Below are 25,694 nucleotides of genomic sequence, written 5' to 3' on the forward strand. Positions count from 1 at the left end.
CAAAAGAAGAAAAAAGTAGCAGTTGATTTTTTTTCCCTACAATCAAAAGATTAAATATATCTTTACTCCATAATCTGATGCTATGGGATGTATTTAAAAAAGGTTAGATAAACATACAGAAACTGAACAACAGCTGCATTTTTTCCTAAAATTCAGTTTCCCAAAATTTAAAGATTTTCAATTATCTTTCAAGGCCTGAATTGAAACAGAAAGGGTAGAAACAGAGAAATGGGAAGCTGGTTTGCATATCAGATTTACCCGTTAGGCTAATACTAGAACTCGTTATACAGAATTAAAGTGGGGAGGGGGGAAACTAAATAAAACAGTAATCATATCTCAACCTAATTAGCCAATATAAGCTTTTAACAGGCTCACTGCATTCTTTCTGATGCATCTGTATTTTTTTAATATGGGAAACTATGATTATAAGTTTAATGGATTTAAACCAGCTTCAAATCATGATTTTATAATGCAAATGCAAACTTCAATACCAGAAGTGAAACTGAAGATTTTTAAATTTTAATTTCAAGTAATTTAATTTCATGAGGATTGTTGGGGGCAATGTGTTGACACATTGTTGTCACAGAAAGCAGAAAGCACTATGAAACAGTATGTAAGTCTAAGTGCTATTGCTGTTGCTATTAATTTCAAGTACTTATTGCTTGAAAACTGGAATTAATTTAGAGTTTACAATTCAATGTCTAATGTGAGTTAATGACATAGCATATTTGCTCCTTGTGATATCATAATGGATGTGAGCAGAAGTAAGCAAGAAGTTTGGGGCCTTCGTTGAACCATGTGTTTCATATCCAAAGATGAATTATAGGGCAAACAAAGTACTTGTGTGGTCATAAGCCGACACATTTTGAAAGTTCTATTTGAAGGCAGATAATAGTGATCTAAATCAGATACTTATTTATTCAGATAGATATGATGACAATTTTGCGTGCATGTTAGCATAAAACTTTAAAGTAGGTCCTTATATTCCACTAAATGAAAACCCCACTTTAAAAAAAAAAAGTATGAAGATTTTACTAGGGATGAATTAATTCTCAGTAAAATGTTCCAATAATATCTGACTTGAACACAACATATTGTAGCTTTCTTGGTTGGTGAGAAATAAATTGGGAAGAGAAACTGGTAAAGATTCTGTGTGCTTCATAAAATCACAGACATTTTTTGTTGTAAAAACTCTTGCTACCTGTGACTTCTTTTTACATGTCTGGGTTCAATTATATGGTTCTAACATATCTAATTCGATTCCAAGTCATAGTATATCATTCAAACACAGAAAAGTGGGCTGATTGGAGAACCCATGAATAGGGAAAGCTCTACTCAGTGATGGTATCTTGCTTTTGTTCTCCCTTCTCTCTCTAAATCTAAATGAGGATTAAATGATTTAATGGCCTTTGTACCACTGTGGGTACAAACCTACGTTTAAATTGTGCTGTCTTTTCAACTCTAGGATGAAACATTTATCCTGGTAGCTGTTGAAACTTTGCCATTATAAGCAATTTTATTCAAACAAAATGTAAGATATGCTGACATAAGATGAGCCAAATTCACACAAAACTCTAAATTACAATGTGGTTGCCTAGTCTCTGGTTAAATGTTTGTGTAACCCCAGTATGGTTGGATAGCTGACTAGTTTAAAGATGAATGTAAATTAATTAACCATGGATAAGCACGTTAGATCAGCATACAACGAACTATAAACTGACCACATGGGCTGGGTTCACATAACACATAAGGCTAGTTTGTGTTCAGTAGATCATATCGGTACTCCTTGACTTACAAGCACAATTGGGGCTAGAATTCCTGTCATAAGTCATTATGGTTGTGAGTCAAGTTGGACCTGATGTTGTAACAATTTTTACAACAGTTCTTAAGCAAATCACCACAGTCATTGAGTAAATCACAGTCAAAGTGACTCCAGCTTCCTCGGTGGCATGTGTTGCTGGAAGTCGGCAAAAAAGGTTGCAAATCACAATCATGTAACCACAGGATGCTGTAACTGGTCATAAATACAAGCCAGCTGCCAAGCACCAGAATTGTGTTCAAGTGACCGTGGGGGTGGTGCAAAAGTCATAATAACTTGGTCATTCCTTCCTCCTGTGTCTGTACTGCTAGAATATAGAATTGGGCTAGTTTTAATCCAACCATACTATCACATAAACTTTTGCCAGGAAGCCCCTTTTTCAGCTGAATAGGATTTTATCCCCTTGTTCCACATGCTTAAAACAACAAGTTCAGTCTTAGAAAAAAGTCATACGCTGTGATGAAAGAAATGTCCTTCTGGGTTCGGCTCCAAGTGGAGAAAAAGACACTGGAGACATGGAGGCTGCTTGGAAAGATGGTTTATTGTTGGACAGGGCCACATGGCTTGAACCCTGAACAGAAAAGGTGATCACATGCTTCAATGTTGGTGGAGAAGAAGAGAAGGGGTGAGGGAGGGGCTTGCTAGGCTTTTTATAACCTGTTCAGTCCCACCTCTCTGTTTCCTGTTCCTGTGTAAGAAATGTATTCTGATTGGTTGTCAGACTCCCATGGGGCCATGCAGGGGCTACTCTCTAGGCTGTGTTTTGAATCCAGATTTGGTTGAGTTCTCAGATGCCATGTGGTCAGTTGAGTAAAGGGCCAATATTATCATGCCTTTACTCCCATCCCCCCTGGGGCTGCAGTGGAGAAGTCTTTATTATGTAAAAGGGACTAGCTTGGCCTTCTTAATGGCCCATTGACAAAGCAGGAAGCTACAGGCAGCTATTCTGTCTTTTAAAACATGTTTCTTTCTTTTCATATCCAGAGAAATATTCTGCCTTTTCAATATTTCCTAGGATATTTCATTTTTCTGGGAGAGGGCTGGATGATAACTTCCCACAGCTGTTTCCATGACTTAGCTGCAAAATAGCTAATGACATTTTAGTCTGACAAGTTGCATTCATACTATAGCATACTGTGCTATAGTACTACCTTATAATTTAATGTCATGCAACTGGGCAAAGCAAATTATTACTAATTATGGGTGTGTTGTGAAAATATTGCTCAAAATGGAAGACCTTGTATAAATGGAAGACTCTGACCAAGACAATAGAGCAGATTGCTTATCCTTTTTTCCCCAGAAACCATATTCTACCATAGATTTTTTGCATCAAGATTCCATAAACACATGAATAGGATTTTTCAGTTGAAGATATAAGGAGAAAGTCACTATACAGGTAGCTTAGAAAAGGGAAGGCCATCTTTCAAATAACATTTGTTTTGGATGCCCATCCCATCCCCCACCCCAATCCAGGCCTCTCAATCAATGGAAACTGTCCTTTGAGTAAACGCTCAGGGCAGGTAGCAGTGTTTCCCAATATGGGGGGTAGAATGGCATAATTCACATATACCAAGCCTTAGTTTGCCTGTCAATGGTTTATTTACTAAACCTCACTTGCCTAAGCATTTGTATAACACATTAAATTATAAACGAACTCTGATTTTGAAACCATAGCAGTATAATTCACATAATATGCTGAAGCAAAGTGGAACAAATTTATAATTAAATTATAAATGTAATTATGAAAAAAGATTAGTGTAATGTGTGAATGCATGTATAAAAATAGGCTTTTAGATGTGATGCACTACAAATGGTGCTACTGCTAATCAAACATATATTTTTGCTTTCCAGGATCACAGACGGAAACATAGAACATTACAATCATAATTTCTTACAGTGGAAGGGTAAGTTCCCTTTCTGTGATTATACTACAAACTACTATACATTAATCACTTGTTCATAAACATCTACTGTCCATATTGGTCTTGGGGAAGCAATCTTCTTGTAGTTGCATTTTTCCTTTTTTACCCCATAAAAGAAAAGAAAATTTTCTAAGTGGGTGGAGGCTCATCCCTCTGAGGTAGTTCAAGAGAACAGTACTAGGAGAAAAAGGCATCATGAAACTTTCTCCTTCTTGGTTTTAGTTAAAGAAATGGACAAACGATTGCTTTCCAGAATAGATATTTTGCTAATGCTCAGTGACATGGCTTGTAGAAACTCCAGGAATCACTAGTTGAATGCTAGGGGCTGCATAAACCCAAGAGCTACCCAGCTCTGATCAAGCACTAGGGGCTACATATTGCTATTGCTGAACTAAATGTTAGTCACTGCTTTGTCTTTCTTGGCTGTCCAACAGATTTTGAGGTGAGGTTATTCCCCATGCCCTGTATGCAATATGTATGGGCTACAGTTCAAGCTGAAACCCTGATCCTTATGATTCCAGCTATTCTTCACAGGGGTTGCCATCCTTTTTGACCCATCAGGACTCCTGCACTTTTGCAAAGTCCTCCACAAACAATTACATACACAGGATAAACTATATCTAATAAGGGAATGCAACAATTGGATTTAGCAATCTATTATTCTGTTGCAATACTTTCAAATGCACAGCAATTATTTGGAGACATAAAGGTGGGCAAGCCTATTTGCCTATTAATAGTGCTGGTTCTGCCAGCTGATCTCTGAAACTGTTCAATAAAACCTTGGATACAGCAATTGATTCATTGTCAGTCTGTGTTAGTTGATGGGGGCCTGCCTACCATCATATGGTTCTAACATATGCAAGTCTTGAACTCCAAATGGAAGCTCAAAAGACTTCCTATTACAAGGACTCATCTCAGCAGTTGAGTTCCAATGAAAAAAAGGATGATAAGTCCTGTTATTACTTCTATGATGGACTATGCAATCTCGTACCAGGAAAAAAACATAAAGATGCTATTCTGCTGAGAACTCGTAAGCCAAATAAATCAAAGAGAGTAAGCATGCATTTGAGTAAATGAAAGTTTAAGAGATTATTCAAAAAATGCGCAAGAAGTCATGGTTGCACTAATTCATAATATAATTTAATTACTTTGACATAACATCTCGCATTACGTTTGCAAATAACTAATTTAGGGTTATGTGAATCCAGTGTCTTATTTAAGAAACCACAAATAGAGCATTATGTGAGCTGACAATGAACAACAGATGAATGTTAAGTGTTCTCGTTTAGTGAGAAACCTTGTTTAGTGAAAAATCACCACTTTGTATAATTAAAGTTTGGCATCTACAATTGGGCCCATAACATGATATGCCCATTATATATTTTCCTTTCTACAATCTTCTTCCATCAAATGTGTAGGAAGGACCTGCCTTTTTTTCCTCTAAAATAATTATTTCTGTCCAAGTATGACTTTAGTCAGGTTTGTTACCTTTGACTTTTATTCTTTCCATATTCAAGTTTGCATTTCCTAGCATACCATCCAATAAAATTATTAGCACTGGCTCCGAGAACAGTACTGTCCTTCTTTTAATTGCAATCTAGTCCTCCCTTTCCTTGCACTGAGGCCCTTACTTGATGAATCTGAATTCAGAGATGCCAGGCACAGATGGCACTGTCAAATATATGATTATCTACAGAAACTGCAATGCCAAACCAGGTTGAGTTTCCACAACTCACTAGACAAAGTGCAGTTAACTGATCTGTGGCTCTTGGTGCATTAACCCAGACATCTGTATTAATTCAGGAACCCTTGGTTCAGTTAATTAGGGATTAATGTGTTGTATATTTTTATGACTAGCTCATGATTCAGTGAGAAGCCAGCTTTTGTAAAAGAATTTATACGGAGCAGTACTGCCTTACATTTTGATGGGCTCATAAAAAAACATTGTTATATAGAACATTATGACTGTGTGTATAGTTGATGTTCTGTACATTAATAACATAGTTGGGCCTACTCATGTGGTAGGGTTGCTGTAACCCATGCCTTAGCATTTGTTTTGATATTTATTGTTTTGGTCTGGCTAAGTCAAACTGCAATATAATCCTCCATATTATCACTGGCTGGCAACTGTTGTGTCAAGGTAATAGGGTTGGTTGCCTTGTGATTTTGAAGCACTGACATTCTACAGAACTGACTTCATGTTCCTATTGTTTCCACTATTTTAAAAAAAGTATTTGGCACAATTTACTTCTCTGACATGTTATATCCCCAAAATAATTTGGTGAAGGATTTCTCATATTTGGTAGCTTATAACCAACTTGATTAGGAAAATATCTATTTGACTTGTTAAAAAATGCAAATAAAATACTTCCCCTTTAAACAAGAAATAGGAAATCTAATTCAGTATATCTTTCAGCTTTTCAAATGTTAAAAGAGACAACTAGAAACAGCAATTTATCCTGTCAAGATTACTGTATATACAATTTTCCTTTGATTGTGCAGACTATTCAATTAATAGCAATAGTTCTTATACTTATACACCGCCTCATAGTGTTTTACAGTACTCTCTGTGCAGATTATAATGTCAGCATGTTGCTCCCAACAATTTGGGTCCTCATTTTACTGACCTCAGAAGATGGAAGGCTGTCAATCTTGAGTCCCATCAGGATCAAACTCCAGACTGTGGGCAGTTATCCTGCAATACTGCATTCTAACCACTGCACCAGCCTCAATGTTTAACTTGCAAGGTTGTGCTGTAAATTGTGATTTACAGTACAAATTATAGCAGATGGCTTGGACCAGTGTTTTTCAACCACTGTGCCGCGGCACACTAGTGTGCCGTGACATAATGTAAGGTGTGCCATGGGAAAATTACTTTATATATAGTTAATATAGGCACAGAGTTAATTTTTTTTAACATTTTCTAATGGTGGTGTGCCTCGTGATTTTTTTCATGAAAAAAGTGTGCCTTTGCACAAAAAAGGTTGAAAAACACTGGCTTGGACAGCCCCAATCAAGCCACATCGTGGTTCAGAATTCTATACTAATGCAATCTGAAGAGACAGTAACAATAAGCAACTGAGATTTTGTGCCCAATGTAAGCAACAGGATTCCTTTATATTAGTGGTTCTCAACCTGTGGGTTGGGGGTCGAACAACCCTTTCACAGGAGTCGCCTAAGACCATTGGAAAACACATATTTTCAAAAAATATTGAAAACATAAAATAATTTTATGGTTGGGGATCACCACAACATGAGGAACTGTATTAAAGGGTCGCGGCATTAGGAAGGTTGAGCCCCACTGCTTTATATATAAAAAGGATGCTGGATTGCCAAGCAGCATTTGAAATCAACAGTTCACTGGTTCTCTCATGCTCCTCTGTATCTTTCTCAACAGATCTTTAAATGGAACAAAAAATTTAAAAAACAAACCCCATAATTGAACTATTGCTTAAGAAAGAAAGCATGACATGAAGGTAGTGATAATTTATTTATTTATTTATTTGTCTTGTATGCCGCCCACTCCCGGAGGACTCCGGGCGGCTCACAAAAGACAAGGGAAAGGGGGGAACAAGACAAAGACAACATATTAAAAACAAAACCAACATGCACAATTTCTATGGAGGTAGATGCTTCTCAGCTCCCCCAGCCTGCTGGAACAGCCAGGATTTGGTGGCTTTGCGGAAGGCCGGGAGGGTAGTAAGGATCCGGATCTCAACAGGGAGCTCGTTCCAGAGGGCCGGAGCTGCAACAGAGAAGGCTCTCCCCCGGGGAGTCGCCAACCGACATTGGCTGGCAGATGGAATCCGGAGGAGACCCAACCTGTGCGATCTAATTGGTCTGAGAGAGGTAATCGGCAGGAGGCGGTCTCTCAGGTACCCAGGTCCGATGCCATGTAGGGCTTTATAGGTAGCGATCAGCACCTTGAAGCGGATTCGGAGACTAATAGGTAGCCAGTGCAGCTCGCGGAGGATAGGTGTAATGTGGGTGTACCTTGATGCACCCACAATCGCTCGCGCGGCTGCATTCTGGACTAATTGGAATCTTCGAACACTCTTCAAGGGCAGCCCCATGTAGAGCGCATTACAATAATACAGAAAAGCTCAAAAAAAGGAATAAATAATGCAAGAAGATTAATTGCATCTGTGTAAATGAACTGGAGAAAAAATGATGCAAGAGTCATTTGCTCACAAATAAACAGGTAACTTGCCAGTTTGATCTATTTATTATTTGCACCATTCTCATACAACAGCATTTCCTAATACAGGTAATCCTCAATTTACAACCATTATTTATGACCGTTTTAGTTACAACACCACTGAAATAGGTGACATGACTATTTCTCACATGATAGTTGCACCATCCCCATGGTCATTTAATCAAAATTTGGAAACTGGTTCGTATTTATGACAGTTGCAGTGTCCCTGGGGTCGTACAATCACCATTTTGCAACCTGACAAGTAAAGTCATTGGGAAAGCCAGATTCACTTAACAAACCGTGTTACTAACTTAACATCTGCAGTGATTCACTTAAGTGAAGATTCACTTTCTTCACTGTGGCAACAAAGGTCATAAAATGGGGAAAACTCACTTAACAGTCACCCTTAACAACTGAAATTTTGGGCTCACTTGTCGTCAGAAGTTGAGGACACCTGTATCTCACCTAAAAATTGCAAAATTATGCTGCAACAAAACGTTCTGATGGCCTCATGAATTGTTTCCATGAATATTAAATGATTGCCTGCCGATTATATCACTTATGAATGCCAATATGTGTAATTTAAATATGTCCACTCTATAGGAAAGTACAAAAATAAATAGTAAATCAGTACTCTCTCTCTCTCATACACTCACTCACTCTCTCTCTCTCTCTCACACACACACACACAAAACTACAGTTATTCCTTAACATTATAAGCACTGCATAATGTCAAGGAAAGGAAACCCTTTAGATAGTATAGTTGAAGAGCTGTATATTGGTCTATAGTGCAAAAAAAAATCAGAAGTCTGGTAGCACCTTTTCCGACTAGCACATATTCTGTGAGCTACTATTTACGCCTTTCTGAGCGACATTACAGTGCAATAAAAAGTATATATCGATCTCCTTCGTTAACTGAGCTCTCTAGACGCTAACATGTGCGCAGTACCTTAAACGGATAAATCTCAAAACCCAGATTTTCCAGGAGATCTCGGATCTTTCTCTCCAGATGGACCACATGTAACTCCATGGTGCTCGATCGCCAGGCCCTATGGGAAATGTAGTTTTTGCGGCGTACGAAAGGCCCTCGCCCACATGCCCGGCGTGGCCAGAGGTGGTCAAGCGATCGAGGGCGGCCGCCGGCGATGCCCCCTTTGTCTTTCTTCCGAATGCCCCCGCGACTGGCTACGACGAGAAACGTCTTCGGTGTTTCCGGAACATCCCCGATTGCGGCCTTGTTAGCAACGTCCCCGCTCAGAGTAATCAACGGGACGCCCGGATTTTCCCCGTCCAGAAGCCTTCGCGGCGTAGCGGAAGGCGGAATCGGCCAACCTCGGGCTCTTAGCGGTCCGCGGAGGACGCGCTTGAATCGGCGCCGAGTCCAGGGCCCCGGGAGGGCGCGGGCGAAGACCTTTACGGCTTTCTTTCGCTTGCTGGCGGTCCTCAGGCGAACGTGAGCAGAACCGCCCTGAGTTTTGGCGGAGCGGAGCGGAGCGGGCGCTGCCTCCTGCTTTGGTCGCCGCCTAAAAAGTCTCCTAGGCCGGCTCCGAGTCTCCCCCCGGATCGCTCAGGTGACTACCGAGTTTCTTCCGTTGGCTGGGTGCAACGGCCGAGGGTAAGCGAGGTTAATTGGCTTTCCTCCAAATGCTGGCCTGGGTCACCGACTCGGCCTGAGGCAGCTTAACTGGGTAGTTTCTGAGGGAAGGTCGGTGGATGCAATTCCCCCCCAAAGGCGGCCGGCTTTGAAGGAATGGCGGGGGGGGGGGAGAGAACGGTGTGGCTCGTCATCCATTTAGATTTACTTATTGGTACAATGGCTGCGGGCTCCGCACTTCTTCCCTGCCGCTATTGGTTTAGAGCGGGGAAAGCAGGTGGAGTCAACACGGTGGCGGGAAGGGTAGACAAAAGGATGGCTGCTTCTTTCCTGGGCGCTCTCAATTTATCCTCTCTGTCTGGTCTCCTAACCCCCCAGGTAAGAGGATTCTTCAGACTACCACGTGGGAGGAAGAGAGCATCTCCTGCAGTCCTCTGGGTTTTGTTTTGCTTTTTTGGCAAACTTTCCCAATTCTTCTTTTGAGGCCTCTGGCTTCCCTTCCTTCCAATTGACATGGGGGGGGGGGGGGAGTTTCTTCTTTTATGATTGCACCTCGTCAGGAAAATACTCTTTCAATAAAACCTCTGCATGCAAGCTTGCTGGTAAGAGGCCAATACGGAGCAATCCCAGAAGTAGTCCTGTGAACTCAGCTAACTAGAAGTATTATTGAAAGTTGAGTTCTGCTTTTCCCTGTCATGAGAACATATTTATTGTGTTACGTAAAGTACTCAAAAAAGAATTTGTTCCCCATTAGAAGCAACTTTCATTTTTCCTGCGTGTAAAAAAAGGTAGCAATGCCCAGTTGCTTTTTTAAAAGGAACCTGCCTGGATGGTTTTATCTTTCGATATAAAAGATTGTTCTGAAGCACGTGATTTAAAATCTGGATCTGAATCTGTGATTTAAAGAATGCTTGTGAGTCCCTTTTCCAACATGAAAATGTCACTATAGTCTTTCAGTCCATTTTACTGAAATGCATCACACATAATAACATTTTCTTGTTACAGTAGTACTTGGTTGTGCTGTTTGGTTTGTACGTCAATATTAATAACTTTAAAACTTCATCCATTGAACATAAAATACATACTTGTCACCTATTACAAGTATTTTGCATAGTTCCCATTCTCCATCTATTTAGGAACCTTGAAAAAAGAAAATTCTGGAGAGTATATGTTTATACTCCTTCAGTGGTATTTTCTATATTGGGTATGCTTCGGCTGCTCTGCAGAAAATTTACAATGGATTTTATACAGAACGACCTGCAGTTTCAAGTCTGCATCTTGTGATGACTTTTGTGTGTGTGCTGCAATATATTTTTGTGAAGATAACAGAGGAAAATAAACATTTTCTCTGAGTGCTTTTGCAGATATTCTTTTTTCTAACCAAAGTTTTTCCCAAGGTTGAAATTGGGTAACCAGTGGATTTCTAAAAGAAATCTTTTCCTCAACAGCATGGATTGGGACGCACGCCTCAGTTCTATATTGGTTGAAACAGACAGCAACATGACCAAAATTAAGGCAAGTTAAGCTGCAGAGCAATATATTACTTTTCTACTCTGTTGGTGAAAAATATTTTGTGCTTGAGTATTCTGTTTATATGCACACACACATGCTAAACATATACTAAATATGTAGATACAAAAGCATCTTAAGAAATGTATTCTATTAAATGAAAAGATGTTGGTAGTGTCCCCTCCCAAAAACCCTGTCTTTAATGCTGAAGGTTTTGACTACCAAGCTTTTCAACATTGTTAAATAGCAGTTACCGGGCAGGTGAACAAGTTATAATAAATGACAAAATAAAAAGAGAAAGGATAAAGTGTTTAATTGAGGCTTGACTCCTGGTGACTTTGTAAGGATATTTATATATAATTTGTTGACAACAGTACATAAGTTATTTTTACTTGTTTCTTCTAGGGTGATTTTTCACTAGTCTGGAAAGTCCACAGCATATATTTTGTGATAGTTTTCTGTCCAAGTACTTGGTAGCACTGATCCTGTTTGTTCAGCTACATGCTGCCATTTGCATTGAGGTCATATTTAAATACTTTGATGGTGACTAAAGGGACCAGTGTCTTCATGCTCAGTTCAAACAGTAGAGCAACATGACAACATTTTGGACAAAGCACTGACTTTTATATTAGGAATGGAAAAATGTAACAAGTATTGACTACCTCTTCCTAACTTGTGGTTCCCATTAGATTTGTATTGAATTAATTATGTAGACTCCTTGAGACGTATCAAGATTCAACTTAAGTTACAGGCTTTGTTCAGTAAAACAGATGAGGAGCATGTGGCCCTCCAAATGTTTCCTGAATTGCAGCTGTCATCAGTGTTATGAAAAAGTGCTAAGGAACTGATAGTGTAGTTTATCTGGTCTGGGTTATCTCAGAGAAATCTTCATCCCTTATACATGTTCATACAGTTAGGGATTTACCAACAAACGCTGTATCAGCTTAACATCTAGTCTCCAGGAAAAAAATACTCTGCAGTATTATAGAATTATGAAATACCTTGCCTCGAAGGTACAAAGAGAGACTACCTTTATTCTATAAAAAAAAACTAAGAATCTGAATGATTATATGATTATATAATAACGCTGTTCATTGACTTTCTCAATGATGTGGATAAATAAAACAATAGATAAAAACTGATTTCATTCAGATTGGTCCTACTGTGTATTTTCCTACTAGTAAACCATTAGTTCATAGACTTGAATTAACTATTTTAATTATGTTTAATGTTGAGATTATATATTCTGAATTATTTTATATACTATATTGAGATAGTGGTTATGGAACAATTTTGAATTCTTTTTATGAATAAAGAATGTTCCTTTGAAGTTGCAAATGAGTTGTTTTGGCTTAAGTTATATTGAATGCATTTTCTCCTATTGCATGCCAATTAAAGTGATATGATAAATGAAAACATTCTATCTTATACTTTTTGTTCACAAGTTTTTACAAAACTATAATGATATTAAAGATTCCGATTTGATGGCAATTTGAAGTTGCATTTGTTTCAAAATTGTATTTTGAAATATGTGATAACTTTCTAATCATTCTGTTTCTTTTTCTTTTGCAGCAACATCTAAACACAGACAGCATCTCTTCCAAAGGTAAAAGTGATTGACATGTTCCGTATGTTTTCAGGACATCTCTTAGAAAATAGAGATTTTTATAATTTCTTGATTGCAAAAAGTTTTCAGCAAGGGGAAAAAACTCTCTTGCTAGAATTCTAATGGTAGCTTTCTTCAGATTCAAGGGAATATATTTTTAAAGCAAACAAAAGATGGTTATGATTTAGGTGTCCTGCTTTAACAGCATTATAGGTCTGGTTTGTTGGAAGCTAAATAGCCATGCAAGGAAAGTATTGAAGCACAGCACCATCTGGAAAGCTAAAGATTCCTTATCCTTCAGGCAGAACTTGGTCTGATTTAGTCTGACAAGTCTTAATGTTTACTTAATCTAATCAGTGGCAGTGCCATTTACCCCATTTGTAAAAACTGAAATGTAATACAATTTCCAGGTCATTGGTTACTAACCAACAAAATTACAACAAATTCTTTCTCCCAGGTTTACAATCTTAAAAAAACAAAAACATAAGGTAAAAGGAGTTAGTGAAAAATAATCAATTAAAAATTGCTATAATTAACTTCAGGAGTCAGTTTAGTGTAGTGGTTAAAGCATCAGACTACAAACAAGGAGACTGAGTCCTAGTCCTAGCCCTACCTACAAATCCAATTAATGTGAATTTTGAGAAAAATGACAATGAGGACTAAAAACAATTTCTGTGTCTAAATTTGAACTATGAAGATGATTGAAATAGAAAGTTTAGAGGAAAATATAAATATTCTGACTTCTGTGTATTACATTTTAGATTCAGCCTGTTTATGGAGTAGTTGTTAAAATGAGGATGAATGGAAAAATATATTTATCATTAACTCAACTGGAATTTATCTCCAGCAATTAAAACAAAATAACACTCATGCTTCCATGCTTGCAAGATTAGTCTAGTTCATTATTTTTCATCTCTGCAGCTGATTCGTTAGTGGGCAATATAAATATTAGGAGTCCTGTTCCAACTCAGCCACAGACTGGACTACCATCCTTGCATTTCACATGTGGAATTCACCCATGCTGTAGAATGGCCAATGAGGAACTTTCAACTATCAGCCAGCAAATACATTCACAAGCCCAGGTAATTTATACTGAATAGATGCACAGTTCTTTTCTGTGGGACAGACACAAAGAAGTAGATGCTTACACATTTTGTTTCTCCTTTGTTAAGGTTTTTGCCAAGTTTTCTGTAGTTTGGTAATCTCAAATTAATTAATTAAAACAATTTTATCCAAAACATGAAGTGCTTTAAATGCTTTAAAACAGTTGAGTAATTGTGCTCAAAAAGGATAGCTCTGGCTTCCAAACTACTGTTTAATATTACTAGCCTGATTCATAATGATAAGTTATAGCATAGTTTTTGTTCTAGGCTCCGTGCAGAAAGCAAAATGTGTGGATTATGCAAGCTATCAACACTACTTTTGTGGCATCTAGAAATTTTCCAAAGTAGACAGTCAAAATTCCAACCCATTTTTAAGAGAAGATGAGGAAATTTAAGCTCTGTAGAGACTAAAGCACCTATTTACGGCATTAAAACATTTACCTTCTCCAGAATCTCTGTTATGGACTACTTATTTTGGATATGTTGACATTCATATACCTCACAAATGAATGTAGCCTTCAAGCCATCATATACCTCACAAATGAATGTAGCCTTCAAGCCAAGTAAATGTTGATGCACATGGTTTGGATACTATGTGTAAGTTCAGTTATCATAGCTTAACGTTCTCTTGGGCCAAAATATTATGGTTTATTAAGTTGGGAGGATATAGAAAAGGATAGTGTGAAAGCCCACAAATGAATGAAAGAAAGAATGAAATTCAAAGTGAAAAGGAGATGCATTGGGATATAAATATCTGAATTCTAATCATTTCAATTTATTAAACCTTTTTCATCCTGGAACTTTTTGGAACATTTAATTAGGAGATGTTTACTTATACTGTGGCTCCTTTCTGCCTCTTTAGATTATAGAGTCACTCACCCAAGCAGTATGTCGGCTCAAACAAGAGAAAGAACAGCAGCAGCAAAGTATTAATCATCTAGAAGGTATGAAAGCTTAGCAGTTCTTTTTCCAAAGCTGTTCTTCTTTCTTTCTCATGAAACAAAACTTTTCTCCAGAATATTAAAGAAGCATGATTTTTTTTAATCCGGTTCCCTTTTCTAAATATTTTTAAATATTTAGGGTGATTAAGAGTGAAATTTTTAGTTTTGAACATTGGTGAATTGGCAGGAAAAATATTTACCAAAAGAGAGTTCTTGCAAACTAGAAGAAAGCCCTTAGGCATGTAATAAAAAAGGGTTTCTCACAAAATGGAATTTCATAGCCTAGCCACGGATTTGTGGCCTTTTTCAAAGTGAAGCTACATTTGTTAATTGAGTGGTACACTGGAGACTGAACTCTCCAAACTGAGCAGGTCCTGGACTAACCTGGGTTTAAATGAAATTTATATTAAATGTTAATGTACCTCTTTCCAAAATTTCCCATTTGATCTTATTTAAAAAGCACAATTCAAAGATAATCCTTTAAGATTAGAGGTTAGTTATAGAACTGTAGTCTTGGGATATTCCACCCACACTGAATTAATTTCTTGAGAAAATACAAAAAAAAAGGTTTGAAGCAGATAATGGAGCAGATTCTAGTAGGAGAAAATTATCTTCACAACCTGGTCCTAATTCGTTTGAGCCTGTAAAGTAAATAATTAACAATTCAATGGCTTGAAAGTTTTCCCATCTTCAGATATGCCTTATCAAAACAAAGCTGACACATTCCTTTGAATTTTCCAAACAGCTTCTCTAATCCCAGAAAACCTGTGATTCTTCTCCCCTGCCCTGGTAAATTTAGTATCTACTATTTGTTGAAATTAGAGATCTGCCGTAATGAAAAAAATGACTCAATTTCTACTCCCTGAATTCAGAAATATACAATGGATTTACCATCATTTCAGCCCATTATTAGAAAAAATAATGAAAACTAAAAGAGGTGGATGATATTGAACAGAGTTTTAGCAAAATTCAAAATGATCAGTATTTATTCCATTTATATCCTAAAAAAGTTAATACTAAAATAAAAGCAAAAATGGATCTTAAATAATAATGGTTGGAGTACTGAATATGAACATCTCATTGGCAAAGGAAGTATATAAGCTTCTGTTTGTATTATTAAATGCCTCGGATACCTTTTTGTAAATCCTTACTTTGTGACAATGAAATCTGTACACATGTATAAGTGCATAATGTATTCTATAGGGAAAATCAATAGCTGTAGAGAATGGTGCCTAAATTCTAAGCAATGGAAATTCTTTTTGCCTTATTTTTACTACCCTATTTGTTTCTCCTACAAGTACGATTTCGGAGATTTTTTTTTCAACTTGTTATTGAAATGGGGATAAATCAATCTCTAGTCGAGTACTTAACACTAATAATAAATGACATTAAAGCCAAATATTGTTGTCAGTCTTAGCAGTTAGAATGTGTGGCCTGAACTAATTTTATTTTTCCTATTCTGGGTATTTATGCAGGTGAAATGAATCGCCTACAGCATAATTCACCTGGTAGCTTTGAATCATTGCTGGGATGCCGGATGGAAGGGTTGAAGAATGAGCTCTGCAGCCTTCGACAACATGTGCTTCATCAGTCAGATGGAGATTGTACTCCTGATCTGTTTTCCTGTGCTGGCGTCATGCAAGATAAGTTGGAGAGGTCAGTCATTTGATAAGCATAAATAACTTGGCAGGATAATATGGTAGGGAACAACAGTTTTCTATTATTATCCAGAAGACATGCTTACTGGGATAAACATATGTCGAAGCTTGAGTATACCGTGAAACTGTTGGATTAGAAGGAATAAATTTTTTCTCCTAATAATGATTTTAACATATTTGCTTGTAATAGATAATATTAATGAGAGGGCTTATTATAATTAGGAATGAGTGAGCTTGTCTGTCCCAGACATTTCTAGCCCATGAAAAACAGCTGGGTAATTTACTATCTCTTGATGCATTGGCATTCCAGAGAGCCTATTTGCTATTTTTCAAATTCTGTTAATAATTTAAATCTTGTGTTCATTTTCTAAGGGAGCTTGTATATAGTTAAGAGAACTAGTCCTTGTTTTGTTGCTTAAAGTCCTGCTTTTCTTCTTATTCTAGTAAAAAAATCCTATGGCAAGAATACGAGTGCATCAAAAGAGAAATAGATCAGCTGAAACATAAACTTGGTAAGTAATTCTTGAAGTTCCTGCTCCCATAGCCTCTCTTCTGCATCAGGTAAAGGACCACTTATTGGTGGCCCTATTGAAGAAGAGGAAAAGAGATACACAGCTTTAAAAAATTTATATTTTGTCCATTAGATTGCCACGAAGAGGAACTATACAATCAAGTTTCTGCAACTCATGAGATTAAAAGAATCCAAACCCGGTACTGTAAGGTACAACTATAAATACTCTATTGCTACTGAATGATTTAATGCTAATAATGTTACCCCCCACATAAAAAGTGAATTCAATCTTTGTCTAATAAAGCTTATCTATATTAGACCCCAAAAAAAGGTGGAAGTCACTGTGGAGGATCACAGTGTACCCTGTTTCCCTGAAAATAAGACCCCCCCGGATAATGAGCCCAATCGGGCTTTTGAGCTCATGTGCTGAAATAAGCCATCCCCTGAAAATAAGCCCTCCCTGAAAATATTGCAACACAGTAGCAGCCATGAGATAACCATGCTTGCTGCTTTCTACACCTCAAAAAATAATAAGACCTTCCTGAAAATAAGACCAAGCGCTTATTTTATGGGTCAAAAGAAAATAAGACCATGTCTTATTTTCAAGGAAACACGGTAGTTCTTAGCTAAATCTATAAATGGAAAAAGTAATCATCTACCCATGGCTCATTTGCCCAAACATTCCTTCTTCCTTAAAATGGTTTTTTTTTATAATGGGGGGGGGGCACCTACACAAAGCTGCTGTTAGTTTGGTTGTCTGTTTTTTCTTCTGTCATCATCAGGAATGTCTGTGTGCTGAAATAGGATGGAATAAGAGGAAAACAGATGGGAATAAGCATGTGCAGCCATCAATACATTGTATTTTTCCAACTACATATGCATAATGTAGTATCATGGCGGCTGTCCTTTTAGCTTCCTCTTAAGGCTGAAATTTAGTCATAATGTTGTGCTACAAGAGTGTGAATATAATTTGCCAATTTGTTTTCTGTATACTAGTTTTTTTTCCTAATTGTACAGATGAGTAAATGGGGAACTATCTACCTTTAAGCAAAAAATACCCTTTTAATTATTTCTTGTTCATCTTTTTAAAAAAACTAGATAAAAACCTATATTCACCACTACACTTTTTTGTCCTTTCCAGATGTTGGAAGAATTAATAAACACACATAAAGCTCAGGTTCTGGATTTTGACAAAACAAGGAATGAAACTCAGAACACCCAACAGGAGCTCAGTGTTGTCAAGTAAGCCATTCTATACTGTGCTTTGTATGCTTTAGTGAACATGTGTTCATGTAGAGCTTCATGAAGGATTGTGGAGAACAACATGGTGGTTAAATTCTGGTGGTTATTCCTCTCATTCAGAAGACAGTGTGATGGTACACGGGGAAATGTTAAGTTAGGACTAGCAGGCAATTGCCCACCAGGTGGCTCCCTGTTTACATGATTAGTTTATTAACAAAAGTGCCTGACCACTCCATGAATTTGATGCATCCAGAGAAAATTGATTGATAAGATAAATTGCCTTTGTTCTGTTCCCTAATACAATTTTGAGCCTTTTGCCTTTAACATCAGCATCTGTCAAATAGATTATGTTTCTGACCACAAGCACTATAAAATACTTAATTTTTTTATACTGCAACTCTTTGAATTCTTTAAAACTGCCCTGAATTTAGGTTTGTCTCGGGTTCCATGTATTTGTTCCTTTGGAACCAGTACTACTATGGATTTTATTTCTTTTAATCAGATCTACAGTGAGTGATCTAAAAGAACAAGTGAAATGTCTCAGCTTAGAAGACAAGTATACTATGCAACCCAAGAAGGATAGCACTCATCTGGGTAAGTACTGGTTTGTACAATATTACATAATAACAAGAGGTGGAAGGCACCTTGAGGGTCTTCAATCCCCTGCTCAGGCAGGAAACCCTATAGCGTTTCAGACAAATGGCTGCCAAATCTCTTAAAAACTTTCAGTGTTGGAACATCCACAAATTCTGGAAACAAATCATTATTTTGTCTAACTGTCAGGAAATTCCTTCTTAGTTGGAGGACAGAGGTCGACTCCTAGGCCCCTAAAATATGGGGTGCCTCAGGGCTCGGTCCTGTTCCCCCTCCTATTTAACATCTACATGAAGCCGCTGGGTGAGATCATTCGTCGGCACGGGATCAAATATCATCAATACGCGGATGATACCCAGTTGTATCTGTCCGCCCCGTGCCAACTCAGCGAAGCGGTAGAAGTGATGTGCCAGTGCCTAGAGGCTGTTAGGATCTGGATGGGAGAAAACAAGCTGGCTCTCAATCCAGAGTGGCTATTGATGTTGCCCCCCAAGAACGGACCAGATATTCCACCTCTTACCCTGGGGGACGAAACTCTTCGCCCCTCAGAGAGGGTCCGCAACTTGTGTGTCCTCCTGGATCCTCAGCTGACATTAGAATACCATCTGTCAGCTGTGACCAGGGGGGCTTTTGCCCAGGTTCGCCTGGTGCACCAGTTGCAGCCCTACCTGGACCGGGAGGCACTTCAAATGGTCACTCATGCTCTTGTCACCTCTAGGCTTGATTACTGTAACGCGCTTTACTTGGGGCTACCCCTGAAGAGTGTTCGAAGACTACAATTAGTCCAGAATGTGGCCGCGCGAGCGATATCGGGTGTACCTAGGTACACCCATGTTACACCTATCCTCCGCGAGCTGCACTGGCTTCCCATCAGTCTCCGAACGCGCTTCAAGGTGGTGGTTGTTACCTTTAAAGCCCTACATGGCTTGGGACCTGGATACCTACGGGACCGCCTCCTGTCACACACCTCCCAACGACCTATAAGATCGCACAGATTGGGCCTCCTTAGGGTACCGTCGACCGGACAGTGCCGGTTGGCGACTACCTGAGGGAGGTCTTTCTCTGTAGCTGCTCTGGCCCTGTGGAACGATCTTCCTGCAGAGATCCGGACCCTTCCCACTCTCCCGGCCTTCCGTAAAGCCATTAAAACCTGGCTGTTCCACCAGGCCTGGGGCTGTTGACCCCAAAATATGGTCCAGCCCCATTTAGAATGGAGTGCATGATGTGTTTTTTTTTAAATCTATTTTTTTCTTTCCTCTTCTTCTTTTTTGATTTACTGTATTGTTAGCCGCCCAGAGTCCCACGGGATTGGGCGGCATACAAATGTTATTAAAACTTAAACTTAAACTTAGTTCTAGGTTGCTTCTCTCCTTGATTAGTTTTCTTCCATTGCTTCTTGTCCTGCCTTCAGGTGCTTTGGAAAATAGGTTGACTCCCCCTTCTTTGTGGCAACCCCTCAAATATTGGAACATTGCTATCATATCCCTAGTCCTTCTTTTCATTAAACATTCATTCCTGCAACTGTTCTTTATATGTTTTAGCCTCCAATCCCCTAATCAACTTTATTGTTCTTCTCTGTACTCCTATCATGAGGATTGTACCTGGTTAGGAGAGATGTGTATGATCCTGTGTAAAACATTGTATAATTAAGGAAATGGTCTGACATAAGCTAGACACACTAATACTTGGGGTCTACCTTAAATGTAACCTGAACTCTTACCAGTCAACAATGCAACATACTTGCTAGTTAGCTATTAATGTATTTGATATGTAGCTCTCTTTTCTAATCTGGGAAGTACTTAAAGTGAAAAGTTTTGAAAAATAAAACCAATCAACAATCTATGTAAGAGATGTACCAGTGCAGAATTTCTAAATAGGGATGACGTGAGAGAAAAAATGCAACTTCTAAGGGCTATTCAGTAGTCTGAAAATAAAGCAAGAGGAAGCCTTCTTCAATGTGCCAGAAAGGAGTGCCTCTGGCAGTGGAGACAAGTATGCAAAAGCTCTCTCTACAAGGGTCCTTTCCTATTTTATTTAAAAACTAAGCTAAATTATAGTTCTTAACAATCGGACCAAACTGTAATGGCAGAATCAGGTCCAAAACCATTTAAAACTTCAAAAATAAATGTTGGCTGTTTAAATTGTGCATGGCAATCAATGCAAATCTTTTGGTATAGGCATCCTATGTTCCCTGTGTTTTTGCTAATGACATACAAGTTCCAAAGAGGGCTGTGGTTACTGTGATACAGCTTTCTGGTTGCTAGAGAATAGATATGGTAATCTCACTTTTGCTCAGTGAGGGACAGGCAAGGGATGGGGCAATTTTCTAATATCCCCAGTGAATTAAAGGCGGAAAATAATTTAATTTTGACTGTTTTCTAGCATTATCTGCTTATCTATATCAAATCCTCTTTTACCGATAGTAATAAGATAGATACTTCCAATTAGTCCAATTTTTAATCTGCTTTTATATTGAAAAGCAATCAATCTATTACTAATTTAAAATGGCCTTCAGGCAACAATGGTAATTCAATATAATCTTTTAACTATTGTCCTTTAATATAATCTGAAATATATCATACCTCTAAATTTCCTTTCTTTGAACACTAATGTTTGTATAACATAAAAACATTTCCTAATTACTTCATGTTGCAAAACATAATGTGCAGCCAATACAAATGACAGAGATGGAACAAAGTGCACTATTGTCTTTTTAATACATTTTTATTTCTTTACTAAATAACATATTGCTTTGGAAAATAGAGCCCATGGTTATGAGTTGCTGCTGGATTCCTCATCACTTTCATTGTTTTGTCTGCTAGAAAAGAATGAAGAGTTACTGCATGAAGAAGACTTATCTTTCTCCTTTAGTAGTGATGATTCTATCTCTGAGTTCAGTCTCACAGATGTCAGCTCGGATGAACTTTTCAGTGAAACAGAAGTTGTACAACTTGTTGGTAAGCACTACTTTATTTTGAAATACTGAACTATGATGTTGCTATGAGGAGGGAAGGAGCCAATACTAAAAAGACCTCTTTTTCCACGTCTTGAAATTTCAAGGTCTATTTCATCACACTGGGGGGGGGGGGGGACACACAATATTTTGGGAGAATAAAAGGATTAACATTCTCTTCCAAGATATTGATACCATTTCATTAAACTGTTCAACATTCTCATTAGCAGGATTTGGAAGAATGGTTTTCCTAAATTTATGTAGATTTTGCTCTGTTCTAATCCTCCTAATTTACTTCTTTTTTTTAAAGAAGGTGGGCAGTTCCCAGCTTCTATATATCTGGTTCCACTTCTCCATGCAAAAAGCTTCCAGTACTTTGCAGTTTCACTAGCTCATTGTGCCATATATATATGCCTTTGATGTCAGCTAAAGATCCTGTTTTTTTACAAAGATATACTAATTATTTAACAGGCTGTTTTAAAGCTCTTTTCAAATCCCCACTAGGATCACTTGGGGAAAAGAAAACCCACTAAAGGTGTGTACTACCCAGAGCCCATAGGAATTGGGCAGCTAATAAATTAGATGGCTAATAAATTCAAATAAATAAATAAATAAAAGGTCCTCTTGAAAATGTGTTCTTATTTAATGGTTCATAGAAATTTACTAATTATACTTCTTGTACCTTTTAGATGACAAGGTTTCTTTACCAAGTTTGAAACTGGAGAATATCCACGGAGAGGCAATTGGTAGCATGTTGGAGAGGGCAGAAATCAGCAGTGAATTATCCACCAGTTTGCCTGAGCTGAACTTCAGTGACCTTTAAAGCATCACTTAAGGGCTGCCTCATGCTTTTTAATGAGGAAACAAATTAAAGAGAGGAAAAAAAAACATGAGTTGTTTTCAACATGCTAAGATGCTTTTGTACAGATATTGCACGAGGTAGGAGGAGCAGAAGTCCTATGTCCTATGTCATGTTGGTATGTCAGGATTTGCTGGGTAGGTGTGGAATCATTTCAAAGAAACAGTGCATCTTGTTAGTAGCTTCCAGTGTCTCTTTCTAGAAATGAAACAATGGTATTAATGAAACCCAATGTATGTCAAATATGATATATATATATTTTTCCCCAAAAACTTAAATAGTCTGTAACCTAACATAGGCAAGAAAAATATTCTGGAAGTTAATTCAACTTAAACTACAAAACCTGTTAATTTGGTCAGTATCTGTAATCCAGGAAAGAAGGAAGCATCTACTAAAGGACAGAAGAGCCTATACTATATTACATGTATGAAACCATTAATTTGCCAGTGCACCAACAGGTGATTAAGACAAACTTTGCTGTATATGAATGCATGTTAGAGTTTTGTGGTATAGACAAGTTTTCAGGACAGTGTGGCTCATCATGTCTTGTTCAGGAGCAACTGGAATTATTGGATAATTCTCAGTGTGCCCATCTTGTTTTCTTCGCCACTGAACTGTTACACTGTAGTCTTTGGGGTCATAAGGGAACTAATGTGTCTTAAGTGACAAGGTGTCCAAGGTTACTGATTTTGAGTTAGGTGGGGAAGAAATCAGTGTAGCTTCTTAATTATCATGCCTTGGGTCATTTTCAGTGAATGGCAAATGTTAAAATAAAATCTTAAGAGTCATGCTATAGTTAGGTTTTTATCCAAGCTAAAATGTAGCCTATATTATTTAAGTCAATGAGGAAATACGTCAAACCACATGTGGATTTATTTGTGCTGAAGTTTTCCTTAGTTTGCATTGTGTCACTAAACTTTTAAATAGAAGAATATTACAATAAAGGTTACTTTCTCCTTGACAACTTTATGGTTAAAATCATACACACATGCAGGACATCCTTGCAACTTTTAAAGTGAAAGATTTCCATTTGTGGGAATTATTAACAGAAAAGTCATGAATGACTTTTGAAAAGTAAAGCTACAGTATAAAGAATATAGCATATCAGGTGTCTCTAATATTACATCTCCTCTCAAATGTGTAGTCTTTGCATTCCTGTTACAGTCTGGATTTAATTTGGGCAGTGATACATTCTTATTTATTTAAAAAACAAGTTAAAAAATAAGGCATGTTTTCCTCCCGAATGTTTTAGTTTGTTTTTCTCAGTATATGGGATTCTCATTTTACTCCATGGAAGTACAAAAGTATATTGAGCAAATAAATGTTTTGAGAAAACCATTATTATCTGAATTGCAACCCCAGAATTCTTCATCATAGAAGGTTCCAGACTTAGGCATCTTTATATATAGTTACAAATTAACTAATAAGAATAGATTATTGCAAAAGATGATTATCTTTTTCTGAACCATCCAGTTTTGAAAATAAGATTAAATTAATTTTGAATTGCAGCTCTTACAGCTGCAACTTCTTTTTCCAAGGCCTAGATGGAGTAGAGACCTACTAAAATTGTTAAGAAGTCCTCAATCTTATTCTGAGAACCCCTGGAATTCCTGTAGGTATGACATATTAGCATACTGGACAAAGCTGCATCTCTCACATATCCTGTATTGAAAAAGACCCTTGAATAGGAACAACCCCAATCTCAGGATAAAAGTAATTTCAGAAGAGGAAAAGTGTTACAGGCAAGGGAGTGGAGAAAAGGTGAGAAATTAGCAACAGATTTAATCAGTGGATAGTCCAATAGTTCAGAGTGTGACAGGAAGAAGCAATGGTTGCTCCCACACTTTGCATTCATTAACTGTTTGCTTCAGATTTGGGGAAGCATAGAGAAGTCCTTAATTCAGTGGACGGAACAATTTATCACAATAAATGTAGCTGATTGTATTAATGCAATAAAGCTTGCATATATTTATTAATAAACTGGACTTTGATAGAAATATTCTTTTCTGAAGTTTAGTTTTTGAACAATGAGGGATTAGGAAAAGAATAACTAGTCTTCAAGTCCTTAGAGAACATTGATAGGATGAGAGGCACATAGATTTCTGAGAGATCGCATGCCAAAGGACAGGTGTCATGACAGGGTAGGCACACTTCCCAGGTTCCAATATTATAAATGACACTATTCAATCAGAGACCCGGAGTGTGCCAAATATACTGGCCAGGCTGAAACTATGGGAAATCAGTGGTTCCTGAAGTAAATTGGCCCTGTGCCATATAGGGCATTACAGGTAATAATCATCTTGCAGTCAGAAGCAGACTGGCAACCAATGCAGCTGTGGGGCAGAGATGCCATATGACATACTAAAACATGTTCATCATTGTCCACACTGCTATATTCTGCACCCAATGTGTCTGAGTGATTTTCAAGGGCAGCTCCATGTAGAGTGCATTAGAGTAATTGAACCTTGGGTTGTTCACAGGGATAGATGGGTGATTCTGAAAGGACACAACTTGTGCACTAGATTGAGCTGAGTGAAGCCCCTTCTCCCGTTGCACACCCTGCAAATGAAGTACTAGCTCATACAAGAGTATGGATGGAAGGTCCTTGAATGGAAGATTCAGGAGGCCCTAATATCACTCAGTCTTGGAAGGATTAAGTCTTCCTTCCTATCTAGGCCCATATAGCCTCCAGGTACTCAGCCAGGATCTTAGCAGCAACACTTGTTCGGTTTGGAATTGAGAGAGATAATTGGGTATTGATATATTCAAAGTCTAATTACATTTGCAGTGCTGTAAATGATTCAGAATAAGAATCTTACTTAAGTAGATTTTTCTTCCTCATCCTTGAATATAACTTATCTTTAAGCAAACTTCTTCAATAAATTTTTACGGACATGAATTTTCTGCTCCTTCTCCTACGCGGTAGCCTGGAGTGTGCTTTGCAGCTGTTGGGCGGGCGGAAATGGCGGCGCTTCGCTGAAGGCTCCGCTTCGGCGTTTTTGGATCTAGGCGTCCCAGGCATTGACAAACAACTCTGGACCAGCGTTTTGCAAACTTTTATGGTCCTAGCCTTGGCCCTATTCCCTCTGCTGATTGAGAGGACCCCGGTGTTTACTGCTTCCGGAGGATTACTGTTATCAAAGGAGGTGGGTGACCCGAACGAGGCTGGGGAGGCAAGGCAGCTT

At 38.0% G+C, this 25,694-nt stretch overlaps 2 protein-coding genes across 7 annotated transcripts in view; one reads left to right on the forward strand and one right to left on the reverse strand.

Annotated features, from left to right (window-relative positions):
- MMACHC (metabolism of cobalamin associated C) overlaps positions 1 to 9,020 on the reverse strand; it is a 28,834-nt gene extending 19,814 nt beyond the window's left edge. For all 3 annotated transcript variants that reach the window (XM_014066316.2, XM_014066317.2, XM_014066315.2), the window contains exon 1: positions 8,889 to 9,020. In XM_014066316.2, coding sequence (XP_013921791.1) covers positions 8,889 to 8,969 — 81 coding nt within the window. In that variant the 5' untranslated portion in view covers positions 8,970 to 9,020. The remainder of the gene's footprint in view (positions 1 to 8,888) is intronic.
- LOC106548836 (uncharacterized) lies at positions 13 to 23,473 on the forward strand. Of its 4 annotated transcripts, XM_014066313.2 has the most exons (13): positions 13 to 102; positions 3,671 to 3,723; positions 10,982 to 11,048; positions 12,615 to 12,648; positions 13,570 to 13,730; positions 14,614 to 14,695; positions 16,168 to 16,348; positions 16,795 to 16,862; positions 16,995 to 17,071; positions 18,003 to 18,103; positions 18,606 to 18,697; positions 21,520 to 21,654; positions 22,340 to 23,473. In XM_014066313.2, the coding sequence occupies exons 3-13, from the start codon at positions 10,983 to 10,985 to the stop codon at positions 22,471 to 22,473; spliced, it is 1,131 nt and encodes a 376-aa protein (XP_013921788.2). In that variant the 5' UTR covers positions 13 to 102; positions 3,671 to 3,723; position 10,982; the 3' UTR covers positions 22,474 to 23,473. The 4 variants fall into 4 exon arrangements, with proteins under 4 accessions (XP_013921788.2, XP_013921784.2, XP_013921783.2 ...); XM_014066309.2 differs by lacking the exons at positions 13 to 102; positions 3,671 to 3,723 and adding an exon at positions 9,372 to 9,510; XM_014066308.2 differs by lacking the exons at positions 13 to 102; positions 3,671 to 3,723 and adding an exon at positions 9,421 to 9,554.
- Positions 23,474 to 25,694: the final 2,221 nt, after the last annotated feature.

Source organism: Thamnophis sirtalis, unplaced genomic scaffold (assembly GCF_051295495.1).
Source record: "Thamnophis sirtalis isolate CommonGarterSnake01/CBP01778 unplaced genomic scaffold, rThaSir2_p1.2 scaffold_7, whole genome shotgun sequence".
Lineage (NCBI taxonomy): Eukaryota > Metazoa > Chordata > Lepidosauria > Squamata > Natricidae > Thamnophis > Thamnophis sirtalis.